The 25,005-nt window shown below is 40.9% G+C and overlaps 1 protein-coding gene across 1 annotated transcript in view; it reads right to left on the bottom strand.

The window, feature by feature from the left end:
• ablim2 (actin binding LIM protein family, member 2) overlaps positions 1 to 25,005 on the bottom strand; it is a 407,210-nt gene that overhangs the window by 114,197 nt on the left and 268,008 nt on the right. Inside the window, exon 15 of the mRNA XM_072577791.1 lies at positions 10,367 to 10,423. Within this exon, the coding sequence (XP_072433892.1) occupies positions 10,367 to 10,423 (57 nt within the window). The remainder of the gene's footprint in view (positions 1 to 10,366; positions 10,424 to 25,005) is intronic.

Genomic DNA, 25,005 nt, shown 5'->3' on the forward strand with positions numbered 1-25,005 from the left:
CTGGCATCTCCCAGAACAAACGTAACTGCTCCCGAGTTGGTAAATATTATGTTGATTGCACATTTGATTAGTATTTTACAAGACAGAATTCTTGAGCTTATCACCTTAAAGATATAGAGAAGAATTTTATAATCCACTGCCTATGGGTTTGCAGATGGGGGCCTAAAAAACTCCTGAAGTGCCTTCTCATCTCTCCAAGTCCTGTCCACAATTTTACATTGGTCAGGCAAGGCTCGGACAGTCTGTGGCATTGCACTAACTGAAGTGTTTAAACTGACAATTATTGGTCACTTGAGGGCTGCTTCCTGCTTAGCCTCAATTCTGAAGTAGGTAGGAAGAATTCAGAGGCAGTGGGGGAGGCCAGTAGGTCGATATGCTTTGACTTTGGAGATAAAAGGGAGGATCACCTCCCACAAGGACATTTCTTTCTACAATGGGGATCCCAGAGTGGGCAGTCAAGATTAAAGTGCCTGCTTTGATTGTCAGATCAAAGTTTGTTGGCATACAGGCACAGGACAGAGGGTATACAGGCACAGGACAGAGTGAGGGTATTTGTTGGCAGAAAATTAACACAGAGGATAAAGTGCTCATGGAATTGGGTAGAGAGGCAAATGTTCGATAGGGAGGACATGATGGGCCATACAGCTGGCTAAAGAGGTAGGGTTAGCATGGATGATATGAGAGTCTATGGCTAGTAGATGGGGCAAGGGAGTGGTATGAGCTTGCACGGATAAGACATATAAATGTATGCGGGGATGAGGAAATGTGAAAAGAGTAAGCTGGATGAGATTTATTTTTAGTTTTTTTTTAAAGTTGGTATGAAATCCCAGATCAAAGCTGGCTTTTCTCATAGCCATCACTGAATGTTTTTGTGGGTGGCAGACTGGATTCCATCTAATATCCCCTCCATCTCACCCCTACCTAAGAAAGAAAATTAGAACATCTTCTCCAAAGTTGGGTTTATGGAGTCAGAGATTTTTCTGACTTGAGAATGAAATTCAGGCCAGCTGAAATAGACAGAGCAAATACAAAAAAACAGTTTGCTCTTCTGGAGAAAAGCTCCTAACCTATTAGGGACAGGGATGTGATAGTCACCTCTACAATTTGCATGCATTTAGCTCTTAATATTTCTAAAGTTTTGTTTATGTTTGCTTTTCTCTGGAATAGAAACTTGGACAATGGAGGCCAGGAACCTTTTTGCTGTCCACTGAATGGGACATCTGGGGACTGAGGAAGATGTTATATTGCGTATGCAGCAGCAGATTGCTCTCAATTACAGCTGGCAAGCAGCAAAAATGGAGCACTGTAGTGAAGCCGTGATTTGGTTCCTCAGTGACAGGTTCTTTTCCTTCTCTGGTCTAGTTGGCTTTGGCTTTATCTGAGAAGATTGTGCCTTATTAAATTTCATGAATGATAACTTAAGTGCCTCACAGAGAATAGGGAGAGAGTGCTGTGTGGACGGGTGGAAAGGACGGGTGATGATCCGTTGAAAGTTGCCTCTTTGGCCTCCCCATAAACTCGTGACTCCACTAAGTATTGTACTACAGTAGCTACTGCCACTCCTGTGATGCTGCTCAGCACAAGAGGTGACAATGTCTGCTTGGCTGGCAGTTCTCAGTAGGTGATACTTCCACCCTAGGGTCTTGATTTCAGGGATTGCCTGGCAGTTGCCTCGCCATTGCCTGATGGACTCATGGTCCAACTGACCTTCCTGCAAAGAGGCAGCGCATGCATTTCACTGGCAGGCGGGATCCCTGATTCCTCAACAAAATTAGATTAGATTAGATTCCCTACACGGTGGAAACAGACCCTCCGACCCAACAAATCCACACCGACCCTCCGAAGAGCATCCCAACCAAACTTATGCCCCTACCCTATTATTCTCCATTTACTCCTGATTCATGCACCTACACATGCCTGAACAGTTTAGCATGGCCGGTTCACCTAACCTGCACATCTCTGGATTATGCGAGAAAACCAGAGCACCCGGAGCAAACCCATGCAGACACGGGGAGAATGTGCAAACTCCACACAGTTGCCCGAGGCTGGAATCGAACCCAGGTCTCTGGTGCTGTGAGGCAACAGTATTAACCACTGAGCCACCATGCCGCCCACAGTTAGCTCAATGGTTTGCAGTGCAAGAACATGACAAACAGTAACTTTGAAACTTATTGCTTCCATCATATCTTCTTCCCAGAAGTTTGAATATAATAATCACACCTTTTATACTCAAATGCTTCAACAGTTGGATTTCTCTCAGTTCTCCAAGTGGTTAACATGCAGATCTGCTGTTGCTTGGCATCTGACTGTACTGCATCAATAAATAGGAGAAAGTGAGGACTGCAGACGCTGGAGATGAGAGTCAAGATTAGAGTGGTGCTGGAAAAGCACAGGTCAGACAACATCCAAGCAGCAGGAAAATCGATGTTTTAGGTAAAAGCCCTTCATCAGGAAATCCAGGAATGCATCCTGAACGTACATCTGCATTATAATCAGTTTCTAACTCTTTATGAATAATACAATGTCCCTACCAATGTTTAATACTGCAACTGATCAATTGAAATATACCGCAATAACAGAAAATATTGAAGAAACTCAACAGATCTGGCATCATCTGTGGAAAGAAAGTGCAGTCAATGTTGCAGGTCCAGTGAGCTTTCATCACAATATTCTCAGAGAGCTCATCGATTTGACTTGTCTAAAGTCCGCTCTCTGAATTACACAGTCCAAGTCAATTAATTAGGTGCTTTCAGAAGAGTTACCCAGTCACCCAAGGGTGGAATTGAACTCAAGTCCCTGGCGCTGTGAGGCAGGAGTGCTAGCCATTGAGCCATCCTTGCCCAGTGGCTCAGTGGTTAGCACTGCTGCTTCACAGCGCCAGGGACCCAGTTTCGATTCCAGCATCGGGGTGACTGTATGGAGTATGCACTTTCTCCCTGTGTCTGCATGGATTTCCTCCAGGTGCTCCGATTTCCTCCCACAATCCAAAAGATGTACAGGTTAGGTGAATTGGCCACGCTAAATTGCCCATAGTGATAGGTGCATTAGTCAGAGAGAAATTGGTCTGGGGTGGGTTACTCTTTGTGGACTTACTGTCAGTGTGGACTTGTTGGGCCGAAGGGTCTGTTTCCACACTGTAGGGAATCTAATTTAACCAAGAGTTGTCACTAGTTTGTGAATTTTAACGAAAGCTTAAGATCACAGCTTAAGATCAATCACAATCACACTTGTGGGTGTATAAGACCCCGTCAACAGGAGTAAAAGCTCAGGGAAATGAGGCTCTATCAGGCACAATGCAGAGTGCAATTCTATAGATGGGAGGAGATGAAGCACTTGTAAAAGACAAAATCTTGTTAAAAGAGAGCAACGACAAAGAATGATTTTGTTGATTGGGGAGCAGAAAGATAGGGAATGGGAACAGTGACTCAGAAATTTTGATGGGGGGGTATAGTTGTTACAATGTAGACTAGTGCATTGAAGCCATATGAAAATCCTGGTACAGCATATTCCGAGGACACTGCCCGAGATATTGAAAATTCCAATGAGCAATTCCCTTGTAATTGGAACCCTCTGAAAAACCCTGAAGGTCAACAAATTTTAAGGGTTCTGATACATTTAAGTTAAACAATTACACAGGAATAGATTACAAACATACTTTAGCCCCGAGTAATTAACTGCAACCTTGAACTCACCACTGAGCACTCCAATTGTACCAATACCACCCCCAACATTATTGCCCCCACCCAGGTCTGACACAGTTTGACTTGACCCTTCCCTCTTGTCCTGTCACCACCTGGCTACTGCCTTCAATACTACCACAACCAAAATTCTTCCCCTGCCCATCCCCACCACCTCACCAACCTGCCACTATCTCCCTGACTTGACATATCCTTAAAATCAAAATCACTCCTACCCTGACAGCTCCAACTCAACAGCACCCTTGTAGACTTGAACCCCAAACCATTCATCTAACTCCACTGGATCCCACCTGAACTGTCAGACCTGACAACCCCTTACTGTCCCTACTCCACTGAAACTGACTTCTCACATAACCATTGCCTAATCCCCAACCTTCAGCCCAACACCCTTCCTCATTCTCAGACCAATCTGATGCCCAAGTCCCTCTGCTGGACTCAACACCCTCCATCCACTCCCCAACCTAACACATTCTCCCACCAACCTGCTGGGCCTGATGTGATATCCTCCAAATGTCTCTCTACCTCCCTGATACAATTCCACTTCTCCCCCAATACTCACCCCACTGGATCCGACTCCCCTTTCCCCTTCCTGCTGGACTTGATATCCCCCACTCCCAACACCGCATCTCGCCACTCCACTTCCTTACATTCATCAACTAACCTGATACTCCATCCCCCTCACCCATCAGGCACCCAAACTCAAAACGCCACTCATTTACACACTTACCCTTTCATAGTAACTGTCAAATATCAAAGTGGTTGGTGATGCTGCTGGATATTTAAATTACAGAACAAGGCACACTTACTGCTACAAAAAGACGACTGCTTCCATTGCTAGCTGAGAGGTTCCTGGACAGAACTCCTCTGTCCCATAAGGAAGGGTCTTTTCCAGGAATTCTCAGGGTAGGAATCATTTAAATATAATTGGTATGTTTTATCTCATCTGTGTTGGAGATAGGGAATTTACATAGCAATCCATTTGAAAATCAAATAAATAGGGGTTAACAGATAGTATGCTGAAAACTGATGATAATTATTGGTGAGAACAGCAGAAGTGAACTTCTAGAACAAATAATAACTGAGTCGCAATTTTCTCTCTATTCACTTCCAGTTAGGGTGAGTGAGGTTACCAGCGTATCATGAAAGGAATGCATTGTGCAGTATTGCATTACTGCCCAACTGAATAAAAAGTTTCTAAATGTAACATAAATATTGCTGCAAACATACCAAAATTATTGAAAGTTAACTAAAATTATTCAATAAATGGCAAACATAACATAACAAGGCTATGCATGAGATTTTCATAAAACTACTGAAGATGGTTTCGACAGAGACCATGTATTGCAGCAATTTTATGAAATAGGTGAAAAGCCAGTTCTAATATTTCACAGATCAGAAAGCTTATGGAAATATCCCTAAATAGTTGACGTCTAGGACACTGAACTATGTAGACCAGATGAAAACTCCAGTTTCAATCTTTGATTGTGCCAGGAGGGATAGTACAAGTCATCTTAACGTTCCTGGATAGTGCAGTAAATTGGAAAACTAATCAGCTCGTCATCCAAAACACTCTGATGGTAATTTGACAATTATCGCTAAGTACAAATTTTATCAGCTAATAAGCAAAGAGGAAAATCTGAAAACCTATTTTTAAATGTTCACTTCACATACTGAGCAGCAGTAATGTGCCAGACACCTGGAAAGGCCTAAGACCTGAATTTTGCCAAGTGCGATGCTCAGTCTTAGACCTTTTAGTTGTCAAGATAGCATCAATCATAAGACTTATTTCACTGGTCAAACAGTCAACGGAATTTATTTTTTTGGCATATGGACTGATGGTGCACTCCACGAAACCCCCACATATGGTAGGAATGACTAGCTGACTGCAATTATACCACAGCCAGCTGATAAAATGTGCACAAGATGGAGCCAGGCCAATTATGAAGCAGGGCAACTAGGAAGTCACCGAACCCACCATCAACTGATGGGATCAGGGTCCAAGCGATGTTTTTAAGCAGCACTCAGACATGCACACTGGGCCTCCAAGCCAGCAGCATCAGTGCGGCAGCAGCTGATACAAACCCGAAAAGCATCAGCCTGATTTCAGCCTTCCTCTGGCGAACAGTCTCAGAAAACGTGATTCAGCGATGCCTCCCTGAAGGTTCTTCTCCAAGCTGTCGAGGAACAGCAGGAGACACACTTTCCCACTGCCAGCACCAGAGTATCCGCCTGCCTGACCAAGGAAGCCTGGACAGAAATTGCAAGAGAGGTTAGTAGCCATGGGGTTGAAAGTTGCACCTTGCAACCAATGCAGGAAAAGGGCACTGCTGGGATGAGTTCAACAGTGGCATGGATCATCGCCAGACTTGCGTTCCCCGAGACTTTCTGACCATCGGTTTTTGCCCATCGGAGAGCAGTCAACAATCCAAAAGTGAGGCACGCTCTGCACTGTATCTGGATCCTATTTGTATTGGGTAAGCAACTTTGTATCTTACTGATTAAGCACTGAAGCACTGTTAACAAGCAGCACAGTGTTACAACCACAGAATAAGTGTCATAAGAAGAAAGAGCAGGAGTGCACCATATGACCTGTCTTGCCTGCTCTGCCATTCAAGATGATTGTGGCTGATCTTTGGTTTCAGCTCAATATTAGAACAATAAATTCAATATCAAATCTGACATACAAACCAAATAAAGAGGGAAGCAAGGATAGAATTAACAGTGAAAGCCAAAGAGAAGGGCAGAAAAAAAAATTGCTTTAATTTTAATCCAAAGCTGATTAAGTGAGACTCCGCAACCATAAAGTTTAGCAATACTCAAGACATACAATGACATTAAAAAGCTATTTTGACTGGAATGGACAAATTCTAACTTTTCCAGCTGAGTTTATTCTTTACCCACACAGTAAATACAGTAACTTCACATCATTCAATATGTTTAAATAATAAGGCGATGAGATGCTATTTTCAGAAGGTTCTGGAAGAAGCAGGACATCGATGATAGAAAAATCTGTACTTTTGCATTTTAATTGCACATGTATACTTGCCAGAATGTGCAGTCACTTTGGCAGTTACTGAGAAAAGGAAAGTATGAAGAAGAAATATGGAGGTAGGATGGCAGATGAGTGAGTGGGAGGGTGGTGAATGGAAAGAGTTGTGGGGATGTGACAGTTTTAGTGGGTTTCATTGGGAGGGATGTTGGAGGTTGAAGAGAATGGAATTACAGGTCCTCTGGGTACTCAAGAGTTAAAGTAGGTTGTCAATCCTCTAACTTTTTCTGGGTATCTGCCAAACTTAAGTGATTCAAAACCATCCAAAATCTGAGTCTAGAAAGATTTCTCAGAGAATTCCAATTACCTGTGCTGGTTTACTCTGCCAGTTTCCTCTATTTGATACATTCAGACAGTACTGCATCAGTTTCTGGACCTATGTTCATGGCAAATAAGTCAGTATCTTTGCTCAGCTTCTCCACCGTGGGTTCAATATCTAGCTATTCCACGACATGCTGGCTTTCTAAGTATTGAGAACTCCCTCAGTAACAGTGGTCACCCTAGAATACAACCACAAGGTGGTGCTCCATCCATCTCTCCAACTGGTTAGTGTGGTCAGTAATGATATCTCAGTCAAACTGTATTTAAGGTATTTATTTAGTAACATTGCTACAGATGTATATTTCTTACTTGCTAATATCTCTAATAATTTCATTTTTGAAGAAATAAAAAGTTAATATGTGACAATAATTGTATTGCAATATCATTTCGGCAGTAAGATAAGTACCATTTCAGCTCATAGTTGGCTCTAAGCTGCATGGCTGCATAGCAACACAGTAGTAACTACACAAATTGCTCCCTTTAAACTACACTGAATGTTGTTGCATTAAAAAAAGGGGCTGTGCACACTTAAATAAATCATCCATGCACTTGAAACAAAAGTGATAGGGATCCTACGATCCTTTGAATGCTGGTGGCTAGATAAAGTGGAAGAATGAACACATAACCTCATGAAGCTGCTTTGAATATGTCAAATCCTATTTTCACAGGTAAGGGGAAATATCTGGAACACTAAGAATATTGTAATGTTGAATTCATTTATACAGTGAATACTTCTCACTAAAGCCATTATCTTTAATTGTTGGATCTGTCGCCCTTTTGATCCCTTATTATGTACCACTGTTTCAAAGGACATTTGTCCATTCTGACAAAGTTTATAGCCTGTAGTCTGTGGCAAACTGCCTAGTTGGCAGTTGTGCACCAATATGATGGGTCTGTATCTCTTTGCTTCAGCCTATAACATTGGCTAGCAATAATGCAAAAAAGGGAGGCACATGTTAGCTCCTTGAAAATGGAGTTGCAGGTAGATAGGATAGTGAAGGCGGCATTTGGTACTCTTTCCTTTAACGGTCAGAATACTGAGTACAGGAGTTGGGAGGTCATGTTGCGGTTGTACAGGACATTGGTTAGGCCACTATTGAAATATTGCATGCAATTCTGGTCTCCTTCCTATTGGAAAAACGTTGTGAAACTTGAAAGGGTTCAGAAAAGATTTACAAGGATGTTGCAAAGGTTGGAGGAATTGAGCCACAGGGAGAGGCTGAACAGGCTGGGGTTGTTTTCCCTGGAGCATCAGAGGCTGAGGGGTGACCTTATAGAGGTTTACAAAATTACGAGGGGCATGGATAGGGTAAATAGGCAAAGTCTTTTCCCTGGGGTCAGGGAGTGCAGTACTAGAGGGCATAGGTTTAGGGTGAGAGGGGAAAGATATAAAAGAACCTACGGGGCAACGTTTTCACACAGAGAGTGGTACGTGTATGGAATGAGCTGCCAGAGGAAGTGGTGGAGGCTGGTACAATTGCAACATTTAAGAGGCATTTGGATGGGTATATAAACAGGAAGGATTTTGAGGGATTTGGGTGGGTGCTGGCAGGTGGGACTAGATGGGGTTGGGATTTCTGGTCGGCATGGACGGGTTGGACCAAAGGGTCTGTTTCCATACTGTACATCCCTATGACTGACTATGTTTAAGTCTCTCCCTCTCTTATTAATGAATAATAGAATTGAGTACATTACGGATGAATTCACAGCAAAGAATGCATCCACTACCATTAATCAGAAATCTCCGGAACAAGACTACCCAGCCTTAGCTTGCAACTTTTCCATCCTCACTTTATGAAAACAATACAGAACACTGTCTCCAAAAATGCTTACTTGATTAAAAATATTAACAGAAAAATGATTATGGATAAAACAAGTGAATAGAACAAACATAGTTGTGTCTTGCTTTGTATATTGTTAAATTTTCTCACTCCTCCAATAGTATTCTTAAGACTTCTTCCAAGTACTTGTGAATTGTGCGTCCTGGTTATAAACATGTAAAGTAACCAACATTTGTTCACTTTTTGACGAAGTTATGATGAAACAATGCTAGATATTTAGAATCGTTGAGAAGAAAAGGAGTTTGTTATTTTCTCCTGGTCCTTGTGTGAAGTGCTAAGCAATTAATACAAGTGCACCTAGTAATTTCAAAACAATTACTCCCGTCAAACTCTGTTATTACATGATTTGGAGATGCCGGTGTTGGACTGGGGTGTACAAAGTTAAAAATCACACAACACCAGGTTATAGTTCAACAGGTTTAATTGGAAGCACACTAGCTTTCGGACCGTTGCTCTGAAAGCTAGTGTGCTTCCAATTAAACCTGTTGGACTATAACCTGGTGGTGTGTGCTTTTTAACTCTATTATTACAGTATTTGTTTAGCAATGTTACAATATACATATAGTTCTTACTTGCATATTTCTAATATTTTCATTTTTGAGGGAGTGGAATAGAAATGAATATGTGATTGTGAAGAGTGTTTTGCCATGTCATTTAAGAAATAAGATAAATATAATTTCAGTGCTTGGCTAGCAATGTTCTCTAAGCTGCATGGTTGCACAAAAGTACCTGTGTGAATTGGCCACTTCAAATGACAATTGTTTGTTGTGCATAAAAAAACAATCGAAGGGACTGTGGTCCTAAAACAAATTATCCATGTATTTGAAACAAAAGTGATAAGGAATGCTGGTGGCTAGATAACATCAAGAATGAACCCAACATTCCTTGGAGCTATTTTGATTATATAATGAAATTAGCCTATGAAATTAGGCCCTAGTTTCACAGATAAGGAGAAACATCTGAAACACTAAGGATGTCCTAAATTGCACCAATATTTATACAGTCAGTACTTTATTATGTTAAGGTATGTGCAACTGTGCAAAGAGGTGTTGATGATAATTTACAGTCTTCAGCATATTTTTCTTATGCAATGAATAAACAAATGTATGGTTCTATGAGCAAAGCAGATGGTGTAATTACAGTAACTGTAAAACTTAAACATGGCATCACCTAACCACTTTTTTTTTTATTTGTCTCCTCCTCCTCCTTTAAACTAAGATAGCCAGAAACATTCTTCACCTGTCCATTTTGTTTTTCAATTTAGGCAGTTCCACACAAAATTAAAATATAATCTACATCACCTTCATTTCAATTTAAAGAAAATACCATAATATCAAGACACATTTCTTAAACCAGGAGCTAGACACAACAAATTTCAGAGCAAGCCCATGAAATGACACCCTAACATTGCAATACCATGCAAAGTGATAGTAAAGCATGAAATTAGCAAACTGTACCATGTTGCCTGTAGACAGGGGGCTTTCTATATATGTTGTCTGCTTTCCCGTCTGTTTCTGAAGATAGAAAGAAAGAAAAGGCAAATTAGCACATGGCAAGTACATCGATTAAAATAAAGTATGTACAAAACAAAGTTGTTAGTATGAATTTATTCCTCTATATATCAACACAATCGAATGTTCCGCTTGGGTTGTAGGTTACTGTTTGTAAAATCAAGAGCATGCCATATTATAGCCCCAGTTTAGAATTTGCATATATGTACATTACAGCCAAAAGACTGACAGACTGTTGAGATTGTCTGTAGTTCCTGGTTTCATTTCGTAAGCAACAACAAATTGAATTTAAATAGTGGCTTTTAACTACCCATGTGTAATGTACCTATGTTCTAAGCAGGAATGATATCAACAAAACTGAGCCAAAGGAGAAAGTCAGGGCAGGACACCAGAAGATTCATCAAAGGTTTAAACAGTGTCATGGAAGTGGAGATAGGGTTAGCAGGTTTAAGAGATTGAGGGAGAGAATTCCAAAATGTAAGGCAGTTTCAACTGCTGTGGTGAAGCAATGAAAATCAGATTAGAGCAGATGGACACAGGTCAGGGTCATCCTCACCAAGTGGACTCTAATGAAAGATAATTTCAGAAGGTGGTGTGGGTCAAACATGCCAAAAGCTCCAGGCAGACTGAAAAGTTAGGTTGTCAAGATCAAACCCACAAATAATTGTTTTTTGTGACTTTAGTAAGTCCCATTTCACATAAGTGGCCAGAACCAGGAACCTGTTTGCAGGGATTCAGGCTTGAAATCACAATCTTTAAACTCAGAATGACAACAGCAAATGAAAGGTACACTAACTATTTACATAACACACTGCATAAATATATGACATCGTACTTATGAAGGTAGAACTGCACAAAAATTGATTTGATGCAAAATGACTGATGTAGGGAGATGTTTTTATTTATGCTTTTATTTTCTGAGGAAATATCTGTTGAACAGTTTTCATAAACCAATTCAGAGAACATTTTCAACATTTCATTTACATAGCAGAACTGTTAAATGGATGAGTTCATGTTTGTGTGCCATATGTGGAAAAAGAAAGAATATATGGGTTGTAATTTACCAGTTTCCCTGCTCAAAATGTTGATTGTTAGCAAACCAAAAATCAGCCAAGCCACAGCAGTATTATGCTGGGGAGCAGTCTTAATTGTTTCTGAGTGGGGTTCCAGCACCATGTGGGGAGAAGGCATACACTGGTGTCTCAGCAATGCCAGAATCAAGCGGCAGATACGACTGGGATCAGAGCTAATCTCCATGGAAGATGGCTTATGAAAGCAGATTTAAAGGTTAGTGAGAGGGCAGGGGGAAATGGGATGTTGTAGAAACTAGGTGGGGAGCTTAAAGGAAGTAATGATCTTGGGAGGGATGCCTCCAGTGGACACAGGGGACCAGTTAAAGGAAATATCACCCTTCAGACCTGACAGCAGCCCACGTAGTGAATGCTGTTGAAGACCGTCCATGCTTCCTGCCTTCCCTGGCCTCTCGTAAATTTGGTGAAACGAAGTCCTTAACTGGCCAATGAAAGGCTTCAACAGGCCAGCTGATGCCATGCCTGCTCACTGTAATATAGGAGACACTTGTGGTACAATGGTGGTGTCATTTTCTCTAGGCTGTGGAAGCCTGGGTTCAAGTCCCACTTGCTCCAGCAATGTGTAATAACATCTCTGAACAGGATGATTAGAAAATATCCTACAGGAGACAGGTGAGGGCTTTTGTGGTGTAATGATAGTGTTCTTACCTTTGAGCCAGGAGACCTGCTCCACAGTTTTGCGATAACATCACTGTACAAGTTGATTAGAAAAAAAAAATCTATAGTAGACAAGTCAGGACTGGGGAAGTAGGCAGTGAGAAGACCCTGTTTTATTTTATGGGCCACACCAATTTCACACACAACAGCAGGGAAACAATATCCAGCCATATATGTTGATGCATCCATATGTAAAACTGGACTATTTGCATCCATGCAATTGGCTCATTTGGACATTATCCATAACCTAGAAATCTATACATCGCTTACTAATAACCGTTAGTTCTTCCACAATAACTTTATCTTTTTGCATTCTTGTATTTGCATTGTACAGCATTACAAGCAAAGATACATTAGTGGGAAATTTAATCTTTCAAAACAATGGGTTTGGGTTAGGTGTAAAAAAAAGAATCTTGACTCCCAAGCAGCATTTCTAGTTTTGACGCAGATAGGACACCAACCAGTTTGAAGGTGGTTAGCAATTAAAATAGTATATTAAGGCTGGGTGCCATGTATTTAAATACAATTCTAACCATAGTTGGCTGACTTCTCTTGCCTCAGGAATCCTTCCAATTAAAAGAAGGCAAGTATTCAGGAAGTAAGTATCCATCTGTTTACCTGCTGAGGCAAGGCTTTGACATCCCTTGGGACTGGACACCATTCCCCCAACTCCTATCCATTGAGTTTCCTCTCTGTGACTTCTAATTGCCAACTCCCATCCAGAGCAGTACTCCTGGTATTTCTGATTTCCTTCTCCCTAGCCACTGCAATACAGATTGACTCCATGCCAAAACATTCTGCTTCAATGACCCTGATCTTTCCTGGTTCCAGCTTCCAATATTCTTCTTCATCCACCAAGCTGTCTAATCTTCCACCTATCACCCCTTTCCTATCACAGAATCCATTGAATCCCTGAACACTATGGGCAATCTAGCATGGCCAACTCACCTAAACTGCACATCTTTGGATTGAGGGGGGAAACCAGTGCACCTGGAGGAAACCCACGCAGACAGTGAGAATGTGCAAACTCCAAACTCGCCCTGGTCCCTGGCACTGTGAGGCAGCAGTGCTAACCACTGAGCGATCCTTCTTGAACTTGAATGGTTCCAGTTTTCACATTCCAATCATCCCACCAGTATTAGAATCATAGAATCCTTACCATGCAGAAAAAAAATCCATTCATCCAATCAAGTCTGCACCAACCCTTCTAACAGCAACCCATCCAGATTCCCATGCCATCCTATCACTATAACCCAGCATTTCTCATGGCGAATCCATCTAACTCCCACATCCTGGACACTACAGGGCAATTTAGCATGTATGTCTGTATGTCTTTGGACTGTGGGAGGAAACTGGACTACCAAATGGAAACCCATGCAGAAAGGGGGAGAATATGCAAGATTCACACAGACAATCACCCAAGGCTGGAGTTGAACTCAGGTACCTGGTACTGTGAGGCAGCAATGGTAGCCACTGAGCCACTGTGCCACCCTTATCTTCCCCAGTATCCAACTCTAATCTTCTTCTCTCCATCTTCTCCACTCTAAACACTGGTTGTCCTCCCCAACCCTAGCCTTCCTGATCTTTCCTGACTCCAGATTCCAATAATCTTCAAATGTTGCTGGCTTTCCCAATATTGCCAAACTCAGATTGCAATCTTCCTCTTTCCACAACTGTCCACAAGTATTCCCAAACTCCCTGTTGCAACTTGTTGCCAGAATCCCAACAGGCTGTTGACAAGCCAGCCTTTCAATCTAGTTGGCAATAATAGGGAACAGACAAATTGCTATTTAAGTTCTGCCATTATGTAGAAATAAAGCATTTGAGATCAGGAGTAAACTATTTGGTCCTTTAAATCTGGTGCACCATTTGATAAGATCATAGCTGATTGGGTTGTCATCTTCACTTTTTGCCTCCTCCTCATAACCCATAGCTATGATTTTTTGGTCTATCAAAAATCTACTTAACCCAGCCCTGAGTAAATTAAATATCACAATGCTATGCTTTTATGTAGAAGAGAACTCCACACAATAACATCTAAAAAAAAATCTTCTGATCTCAGTCTTAAAAGTGACACCTCTTATTCCTAAACCCTATCCCTTCGATTTAGTCTCCCGACAAGAGGGCCTTTCTTCCAGTACCCAAATCATCAAACGCTGCCAGGATGGGGTTCCAAAAGAGAGTCATTGGATCTCGAAAGGTTTACTCTGTTTTTCCCTCCAAAGATGCTACCAGACCTGCTGAGTTTCTCTAGTATGTTCTGTTCTTATTTCAAATCTCCAGCATCAGTTGTATCTTGTTGTATTATCTCTCATTACATTATTTTTACAATAAAATCAACTCTCATTCTTCTAACTTCCAATGGCATGGGCCAAAGCTGAACCACCTTTCTTCATAAGATATCCCCTTATTCCAGGAATCAGTCAAATGAACTTTCTCTGAACCGATTCTAGTATTTTTATCCATAATCACAGAAATCCAAAACTGCAGACGGTATTTCGGATGTGGACCCAACTTTTATATTCCATTTCTCCTACAAAAATAGACTAACATCCCATTTGCTGTACCTTCCTACGAGCTTTTTGTAACACTGAGATATCTCTTTGTCCCAACAAATTCCACAATCTCTCTCCATAATTAAATACAGAATTGTCAGGAAATATCTTCTTTTAAGGTTTTATAGAAAAGACTAGTTCCCTCAAATCTCTCCATACCACAAGTTAATATCCATCCCTAAATATTGATTGCACTAGTAACAGAGAATAAGTGATGATTCAGTTAACTTGCCAATTTACCAGTTGCTTTTTTCTGACAGGGCAGTTTAAATGTTTATTTTTGACTCAAGGTTGCAGTTAGGGCTGTTCTGAAAAAACTTTTAACAATTAGCTTAATATTCACTGCAACTCAAAACTGTAATCCAGTGCATTCAAATTACATATTATAGTTTACAATCTGAAAAGGGCAAATACTATGGCCAAAGGTTTCTGGACAGCCCAAAAAAAGTAAGACCATTTGTGGATTGATAACCCAGTGGGAAGTGGATATCTGAGAGAGTGTGGAATGACTAGTGTGTGTGTGCGTGTGCGTGATGCAACAATTTCTTCAACAGAAACAAAATTCCAATGATATGATCCCAGCTGATGGTAATATAGATACCAGCATGAAACCTACAAGCAACCAGCAAGTTAAAAATCACACAACACCAGGTTATAGTCCAACAGGTTTAATTGGAAGCACACTAGCTTTCAGAGTGTCGCTCCTTCATCAGGTGATAGGGACTATCACAACACCTGTGCATCCACATCATAGCAACCACAAAGGCAGCACAGCTTGACATGTTGGCAGTGGGGAACACTTCTCGTAAGATCACAGATTCAGTGCTGAGACAGATTCTAGAGCACTGCTATGTTCTGGCAAGGTAGATACCTAGGCTCATAGACAGAGGGATCCAAGATAAGAGCCACATCTGCATGATGCAGATAAGGTATGAACACTGCACGTAATACTTATTCAGCATTGAGGCTTCTATGATTGAGCATAGTGATCTGAGCAGTTACGCACAAAACAGATGTGAATAGCCTTGTGCCATATTAAAGAGCAAACCATCTCCATATATGAAATCTATTTAGGTTACTGTTGCAGAGCATACATGCAAAGTTGTGGAAATAGTCCGGACAAGAGAGTAGATCAGCATTGCTGAGGTCCATACACATGGTGGATCAGATGGCCATGGAGATCTTCAGCATGCTTACGCAGCTGCCCATGGGAGACGGTTAATCGCCAGTATCAGGTGGCAAAAGACATTGTAGAGATTTCTTTGACACATAATGATAATGATGGAGGTCTTGTTGTCACCTTATAATGGGAGGGCAATAAATGATGGCAGGAGAGGGAGTACAGGATTGGGATGACTTCATAAGGTACTGTGCTCAGAGTTAAAGTTGGAACATTCACTGGAAAATGCTTTCACTACAAAGGTAAAACCTAGCATTGCACTTTTGTTCTCATGTGGATCCTAACTTTGCTTTCTCACCTGCCCGCGCCAGATCACCATGGTAATCAAGAAGTGGGAAATCTGAGGGAGCAGTGTCACATCTTATTAATGCACTCTGCCAACTGAGTTCCAAGCACCTTAGAGGGGTCTAGAGTTGGTGAGACAAGATAAAAGGTGCAGCACCAGAGTGCAGAAGGAGGTGCCAGAGTTGGAGATATCTGCTCAGAAGAGGGAGGAAGGTCACGACTATTCTCCATTGGGCAGAAACGTAGAGTTTTGGGAGTCACCTTTTGTGGTAGAGTATTTGTCCAATCTGGAGCAGATATGTGGGCCTCTGGTGAAGCTCAAGATCCATCACTGGCATGAGCTCGACATTATCTCGAGAGCATGTCTTTGTTCATGAGAGATTGATCAATCTCATGGAGAAACATACTCATCAATACTCAGAGGGGATGCAAGAGCAGCATGTGGCCAGGAGAGGGTGCAATCCTCCCTCAACATTCTGAATCAGTTGGCTCACAGTATAAATGCTTTGGAGATGCCAGTGTTGGACTGGGGTGTACAAAGTTAAAAATCACACAACACCAGGTTATAGTCCAACAGGTTTAATTGGAAGCACACTAGCTTTCGGAGCGATGCTCCTTTATCAAGTGATAGTGGAGGGCTCAATCCTAACACAGAATTTATAGCAAAAATTTACAGTGTGATGTAACTGAAATTATACATTGAAAAACTGATTGTCTGTTAAGCCTTTCATCTGTTAGAATACAGTGATAGTTTCACTTCTTTCATGTGTAAATCACAAAACCCTTTTTTTTAAAGTTACATTCTTGGGTTGGCTGTTAACAATGGTGATAGCTAGACAATATGTTGAAGGTGTTGGCCCCCTGTGTTCTCTGTCTTTGCCATGATGTTTAGATTGATTCTAATCTAAAAAGTGAGATAACGGAGTTTTACATACATTCATGCAGTTTTTGAGCTCAGAGTTCTACATGAATGCAGTAGGGAGAACTGCAGTGTATGTTGGCCACAACCTAAAGTCCTCACCTTTGGTCATGCTACTGAATGTTAAAGGAAGAGCAACACTGCAGTCGTATAATCAGTCATGATATCCAACACTAGGACATGTGCACAACAGCCACATGCACCTGCACTGTATCTTAGTTTTGAAGAGTATCAGTTTGTGCAGTATAGTCACAGCTTTCCAGAAGGAAAAACCAGTAAGACTTGTGAACGAAACATACACAGAGTCACAGAATCCCTAACAGTGTGGAACAGGCCACTTGGCCCATCGAGTCCACACTGATCCTTCAAAGAGCTTCCCTCCCAGACCTACTCCATCCGTGCATCTCTGCATTTCCCATGGTTAACCTACCTAGCCTGCACATTCCCAGACACTACAGGCAATTTAGCATGGCCAATCCAACTGACCTGCACATCTCTGGCATGTGGAAGGAACCAGAGCACCCAGAGGAAATCCACATCCACTGCTCCAACCCATCTTGTATACAGTGAAATGTATGACTAGTGTATTCATTTTCAAGTATTGCTGTTCTGTTTTTACCTGCTGGGGTTTGTGGTGAATAAGTTTTCAACATGGGTGACTCATTCATACTCAATGATGTTCATTTGAGGTGGTCAGTTCACGACAGTATTTTAACATCTCATTTATGATTTAAAGATATTAATGTAGATGATGGAGAGGTATGCAGCCATATTGACTGTGATATCAAACTCATTGATGGTCCTTCACTGCCTTGTGGGGGCTATGAAGTGTCATGAATAATTTTGGAACCAATGTTCAGGGATCTTGAAGATCTGAAGAAAGGTCTCTGGACTTGAAATATTAACTCTGATTTCTCGCCACAGATGCTGCCAAACCTGCTGATTTTTTTTCCAGCAATTTTAATTTTGCTTAAGGAATATTTAGGTGAGAGTAGTTACCAGGGACTGGTGACCATTGTCATATTGGAGGACCCAATAAAAATCTATTCTACATAAGAACCTGTTTGGCGATGATCCCATCTTGCACAATCATAGCCGTGCCTCTTTTCCTGCCACTGGCAGGCACCTCCTTCACATTTGACATCTGAAAGCTATGGACCGGCTTCTTCCTCCTCATCCTCCTTCTTCTCCTCCTTATCTTTCTCTTCAAGGGAGGAAATTGTAAACTTGGCTCATCCTCACGTATTTGAAAGTTGCTTCATGCACAATGTTGTGTAGCATGCAGAATACAATGTCTTGTGGTATTTTCGCCACAAAGGTTGGCTGTTGGGGAGAAACGGGAACCTCGGAAAGAGAGGGAACCTATATGCAATAAGACACCAGATACAAGTGTGGGAGAACCCGGGCTATTAGAAGGGATTGCGCAGGAGCTAATTTGTTGGCAATCAAGGTCATTCAGAAGTGTACTCCAGAAGGATTCCAGGAGAACGTCATCTCATCCATGAACCTACTCAAGTTTTTAGATACTCACAAGTCTATTAAAACAAGCTCACTTATTGAAAATGGATTTATGAAAGAGTCCTATGCTAAAAAAAGAATTAAGACTGTCCAAACTAGAGTCAGAGAGTCATACACAGCATGGAAACAGATCCTTTGTCGAACTCGTCCACACTGACCAGACATCCCAATCTGTCGTAGCCCCATTTGCCAGCATTTGGCCCATAATCCTCTAAATCCTTCCTATTCATATACATTCCAGATCCTTTTAAATGCTGTAATTGTATCTGCCTCTACCACTTCCTCCAGCAGCTCGCTCCATACACGCATCACTTTCTGCATAAAAAGTTACCCCTCAGGTCTTTTTGAATCTTTCCTCTCTCGTATTAAACCTATGCCTTATATCTTTGGACTCCCCTACCCTGGGAAAAAGAGCTTTTCTGTTCACCCTATCCATCCCCTCATGATTTTATAAACCTCTATGAAGTCACCCCTCAGCCTCTGATGCTCCAAGGAAAAATGCCCCAGCCTATTCAGCCTCACCCTACAGGTCAAATCCTTCACTCCTGGCAACATCCTTTTCTGCACCCTCTTAGGTTTAACAACTTCCTTCCTATAGCAGGGAGTAGAATTGAATGCAGGACTCGAAAAGTGGCCGCATCAATGTTCTGTTCAGTCTCAACATGATGTCCCAACTTCCATACTCAATGTTCTGACCAATGATGCAAGCATGCCAAATGTCTTCTTTACTAACCTGTCTACCCTGCAATGAACTTTCAAGGTCTCTTTGTTTGGCAACAGTCCCCAACACCCTACCATTAACTGTCTCAGTCCTGCCCTGATTTGCCTTACAAAATGCAACACCTCCCATTTATCTGAAATTAAACTCCATCTTCCACTCCTTGCTCATTGGCCCATATGATAAGGTCCTATTGCACTCCAAGATAATTTTCTTCATTTTCCATCACAGCACCTGTTTTGGTGTCATCTGCATACTTACTATCCATGCCTCCCATATTCACATCTAATTCATTTATTTAACTTATATAAATGACAAAAAGCAGTGGACCCAGCACGGATTCTTGTAGCACTCCGCTGTTCATAGGCCTCTAGTCCGAAAATCAATCCTCTACCACAACCTTCTGTTTCCTACCCTCAAGCCAACTCCCCCTGGATCCTCTTGTGATCTAACCTTACTATCCACTCTACCATGTGGAACCTTGTTGAATGCTTTGCTTAAGTTCATATAGACAATGTCTACCTCTCTCCCTTCATCATTATTCTTTGTCACCTCTTCAAAAAACTCAATCAAGTTAATCAGACATGACTTCCCACACACAAAGCCATGTTGATTGTCCCTAATCCATCCTCGCCTTTCCAAATGCTTCTAAATCCTATCCCTTCGAAGCCCCTCCAACAATGTACCCATCACTGATGTAAAGCTCACTGCTCTATACACAGGGGGAAGGTGATGACCTGGTGATATTGTCACTGGACTGTAAATCCTGAGACCCAGGTAACATTCTGGGGACCTGGGTTCAAATCCTGCCACAACAGATGATGGAATTTGAATTCAATTAAAAAATCAAGATCTGGAATTAAGAGTCTAACAACGACTATGAATTCATTGCCGATTGATGACTAGAGTAGGAATAGGGCCAGTCAAAGACAGAAGTGGGAAGTTGTGTGTGGCTCCTATGGAGATTGGAGAGGTGCAAAACAAATAATTCTCATCTGTTTTCACGCAGAAAAAGGAGGATATTGTAAAGGAGAATAGTGAAATATGGGCTATTAGACGAGAAAGGATTGAGGTTACTAAGGAGGAGGTGTTATTAATTCTATAATGTGTGAAAGTAGATAAGTCCCCGGGCTGCATGGGATTTATCCAAGGATTCTCTGGGAAGCTAGGTAGGATATGGCGGAGCCTTTCGCCATGATCTTTTGTTTACAGGTTTAGTACCAGAGGACTGGAGGATTGCAAATGTTGTGCCCTTGCTCAAGAAGGATAGTAAAGATGACCCAGATAATTATAGACCAGTGAGCCTTAAGTCTGTTGTAGAAAAGGATTATAATAGATAGGATTTATAATCATCTAGCAAGCAACAATTTGATTGGAGATAGTCAACATGGTTTTGTCAAGGGCAGGTCGTGTCTCACAAACCTCATTGAGTTTTCTGAGAAGGTGACCAAGCATGTGGATAAGGGTAGGGCAGTTGATGTGGTGCACGTGGATTTCAGTAAAGCCTTTGATACGGTTCTACATGGTAGGCCTTTGGAGAAAATGCGAAGGCATGGGATTGAGGGTGATTTCGCAGTTTGGATTATTGTGGCTTTCTGTAAGAAGGCAGTGAGTAGTGGTTGATGGAAAATATTCGGCCTGGAGTCCAGTTATTAGTGGGTTTTGAGACCACTGCTGTTTGTCATTTTTATAAATGACTTTGAGCAGGCATAGGTGGATGGGTTAGTAAGTTTGCAGATGACGCTAAAGTCGGTGGAGAGGTGGACAGTGTGGAAGGATGTTACAGGTTGCAAGGGGACTTGGATAAACTGCAGAATTGGACTCAGAGTTGGCAAATGGAGTTCAATGCAGACAAATATGAGGTGATTCACGTTGGGAAGAATAATTGGAAGCCAGAATACTGGGTCAATGGAAAGATTTTTAGTAGTGTGGATGTGCAGAGAGATCTTGGTGTCCATATACATAGACCCCTGAAAGTTGCACCCAGGTTGATAGTGATTTTAAGAATGCATACGGTGTGTGTTAGGCTTTATTGGTAGAGGGATTGAGTTCTGGAGTTATGATGTCATGCTGCAACTGTACAAAACGCTGGTGCAGCCTCACTCGGAATATTGTGCACAGTTCTGGTCACCGCATTACAGGAAGGATGTGGAAATATTGGAAAAGGTGCAGAGGACATTTACCAGGATGTTGCCTCATCTAGAGTGAAGGTCTTATGAGGAAAAGCTGATGGACTTGGGTCTGTTCTCATTGGAGAGAAGGCGGCTAAGAGGGGATTTAATAGAGACATACAAGATGATCAGAGGATTAAACAGGGTGGACAGTGAGAGTCTTCTTACTAGGACGAAGACTTTGGCTTGTACAAGGAGACATAGCTACAAATTGAGAAGTGATAGATTGAAGACAGATGTCAGAGGCAGGATCTTTACTCAGAGTGGTAAGGGCGTGAAATGCCCTGCCTGCCAATATAGTACACTCAGCCACAGTAGGGCATTTAAACAGTCCCTGGATAAGCATATGGATGACAATGGGATAGCGAAGGGGAAGTCTTAGTGAAGTCTTAGATTAGTTCACAGGTCGGTAAAACATCGAGGGCCGAAAGTTCGGCTCTGCCCTGTATTGTTCTATGTTCTGTAAGTGCCTGGCTTTTCCTTACAGCCTTTCGTAAATAACGGCACCACATCAGCCAACCTCCAATGTTCTGACAACTCACTCATGGCTGTCTAATTAACTTCACAAATATCTTTTACACCCAAATGGGAAAAATTTCAGTAGTGCAAGCTGAGCTCATATTAAACTCATTGAACCACAAAAAATGATATGCCAGAGCATTATTTTAGCTTAACATAAAAGTTGTGTAAAATAAGCAAGTTTGTTCGCAGTAGATGATCTCACATCTTCGTAAATTTCACACAAATGTTTTGGTTTATTTCTCACTCAGACTCCTCTTATAGCAATCCAATTTAAAAAAATGCTAACATGTTGTGCACTTACTCAGACACTTGGTGGTTCATATTGTTAAACTTCTAATTGAACAGTTTCAAGATACAATTGCAGATCAGCAAGGCTAGTTATTTCCATATGCTTGCCTGAGTTAATTCAACAATATCAGCATCAGATAATTTATTAGCCTATTATATGGAATTGGTAATTTCATTTAATGGCTAATGCTGAGGATTAGGAGAAATGAAGGAAGATTACGGACTATATCACCAATCACAGAACACTACGATCATAAAGATGATATCTAATGTGCCGAATGTTCTGAGTAGTTGGCAGGGCAGCATGGAGGCATTGCGTGGTAGCCCAGACTGTGACTGTGCAAAAGGGAATCATTGCTGGATGGGTCTTTGTGCAGAACATATTTTCATTGTGACATAAATGGGATGTTTTCTTGTTTGGAAGTAAATGAAATTAGCTCAGCATGATTGTATTTTAGGCCCATTTTATGGTATCAGATCTGATGTAAGTTCATGCGCCCGCATAAGTTTTGAACTATTTTATCTTCACTTGCACAGCTGATGTCATGTCTGTGTACCAGAACATACAGTACCTCTAGCCTCATAAGAAATGCTAAGGGCCTGCAGACATAAATTGAAGTGATATCCACAAACATCAAAACTGCACAGGCAGTACAAACAGTGGATTATTTGGCGAAGAATAGAACAATTAATAATCTGGGAATGATTATAAAGTATTATTCTAATGAAGAGTTCAAGTGAATTTATGAGCCTCAAGAGCAAATATTGAGGCATTTATAGCAAGAATGCCTTGATATCTGCACCATTCCTGTAAGGCAAGATATTGTACTCTGTAACTCACTTGTTTGCGCTGCTTTCATTTTACACGAGGCATATGCATTTGAGAGTGAAAAATCACCCAAAAAGCTGTAAATCGTCAATATAATAAAATCTAAAAGCCTACATATAACAAAGTTATGATGTCAATTCAAAGAAAATGTGCAGTATATAAAGTTTTTGCATCACTTTCCCTTGCCCCTCATCCTTCGTTCTTTCATGGTCCTGTTATCCTCTTTGCTGGAGTGACATTATGTAGTTCTGCACCTCTACCTCACTTTCATATCTCACTTTATTTGGTTTCTTTCGTATGTTTTTCCTTATTTCGTCTCTCTATGTCTTATTTGGTTTATCAGCTTCTTATTTAATGTTACTTACTTTGTTTTATGCCTCTTTCTTGTACTGTCCTTGCGGCTACCTCCAGATATATCAGGATAATATAATCCAGTGAGCATACAGAAACAAATCAGACTCACTGAGATTGCCCACTGTAGGAGGGCAAGTCCCTATGCTACCTGAGTTTGCCGCCTTGTAACATTAGTCTTTTTACGAAACATACAGATATTGAATCTTTTTTTCCCCCCATTGTACTGCAACATTAACAGATATTATTGTTGCATTTCCTGTCTCCACGTTACAACATTTACAGAAAATCATTACTGGCTGATGCAATGTTACACATTGCCAAGATACATACTGCAGTTAACCATTAAGAAATTTGATTCCATTATTGAATCAAATGTTCCATCTGTGGATTCATAATAAAACATTTTTTGCCCCACAATTGATTTTATATCTTTGGTTGACTACTTTAAAATCATCAAATTTGGAAACAATTAAGCACTGAATAAGAGAACAAATCGTTTATTTTGATAAAGCATAAATGATTGAAATAAATGTGATGTTTTAATTTCAAAAATGTATTAAACTGAACTTTCATCCTCCTTGTTCATTAAACCTGAAATGTAAAGGTTTAAAACAGACACAGACAGCCAACCTGCATTTGTTGAAGGTGTGCACTCTACGCTAATAACCCTGATATAATGGCTAAAAAGATGCTGCAAGTACACACCAATTCACTCAAGGAGAAAGATTAACAATAATGGCGAAATATTAACATTTCAGTTGGGTTCTCTCCTGAGAATACCAAAGTTTTAACTTTCCAGTTCAGAACTAAATGGGTGTGCTGTGTATTTTCAGTCTATATCTTTTTCTATTAAAACAATCTGGATGCAAATAACTCTCCATCAATAAATTTAAAACAGTGCACACTGCATGAATATTATGTCAGTTTGATTTGGTTTACTGAAATCCTGATGGTATCTATATGGTACTCCTTGCTGACCTTGAAAAAAGCTGCCCACAATGATCTAGCAGTCTTTGTGGAATGGAATTCACTTGTAAATTTGAATTTGACACAAAGTCAAGGGGATCTTCAGGTGCCCAGCCATAGTGGTGCCATTAAGCAGGGAAGCTAGTCACATTAAAGAATTCTCACAGCAAACCAGGCGAAGTTAAAAAGCACTGACTGGACCATCACCACTTAACGTTTTTATGAAAAGCCAATTAAAGAATGGGACATATACAAAGAACAACGGTAGAACCTGAACTGTTGTAGACATATTTCAAAAAATTAAATTTTATGAATTAACACAAAACATAATATATTAAACATTCCACAATTATACAGATTAACTTTTCTAGCCATGAAAAACAATCAGCAGGAATTATGAACTTAATCTGCCATTTAAAAACAGTTACACTTTACTTAATTACATATGACGTTTCATAGATTTTTAGTGTGACTAAGAGTGTAAAAATGGAATTTCCAATTAATTTCAGTCAGAGACCTCCCCATAGTGCCT

The sequence above is a fragment of the Chiloscyllium punctatum genome, chromosome 1 (assembly GCF_047496795.1).
Source record: "Chiloscyllium punctatum isolate Juve2018m chromosome 1, sChiPun1.3, whole genome shotgun sequence".
Taxonomy (NCBI): Eukaryota; Metazoa; Chordata; class Chondrichthyes; order Orectolobiformes; family Hemiscylliidae; genus Chiloscyllium; species Chiloscyllium punctatum.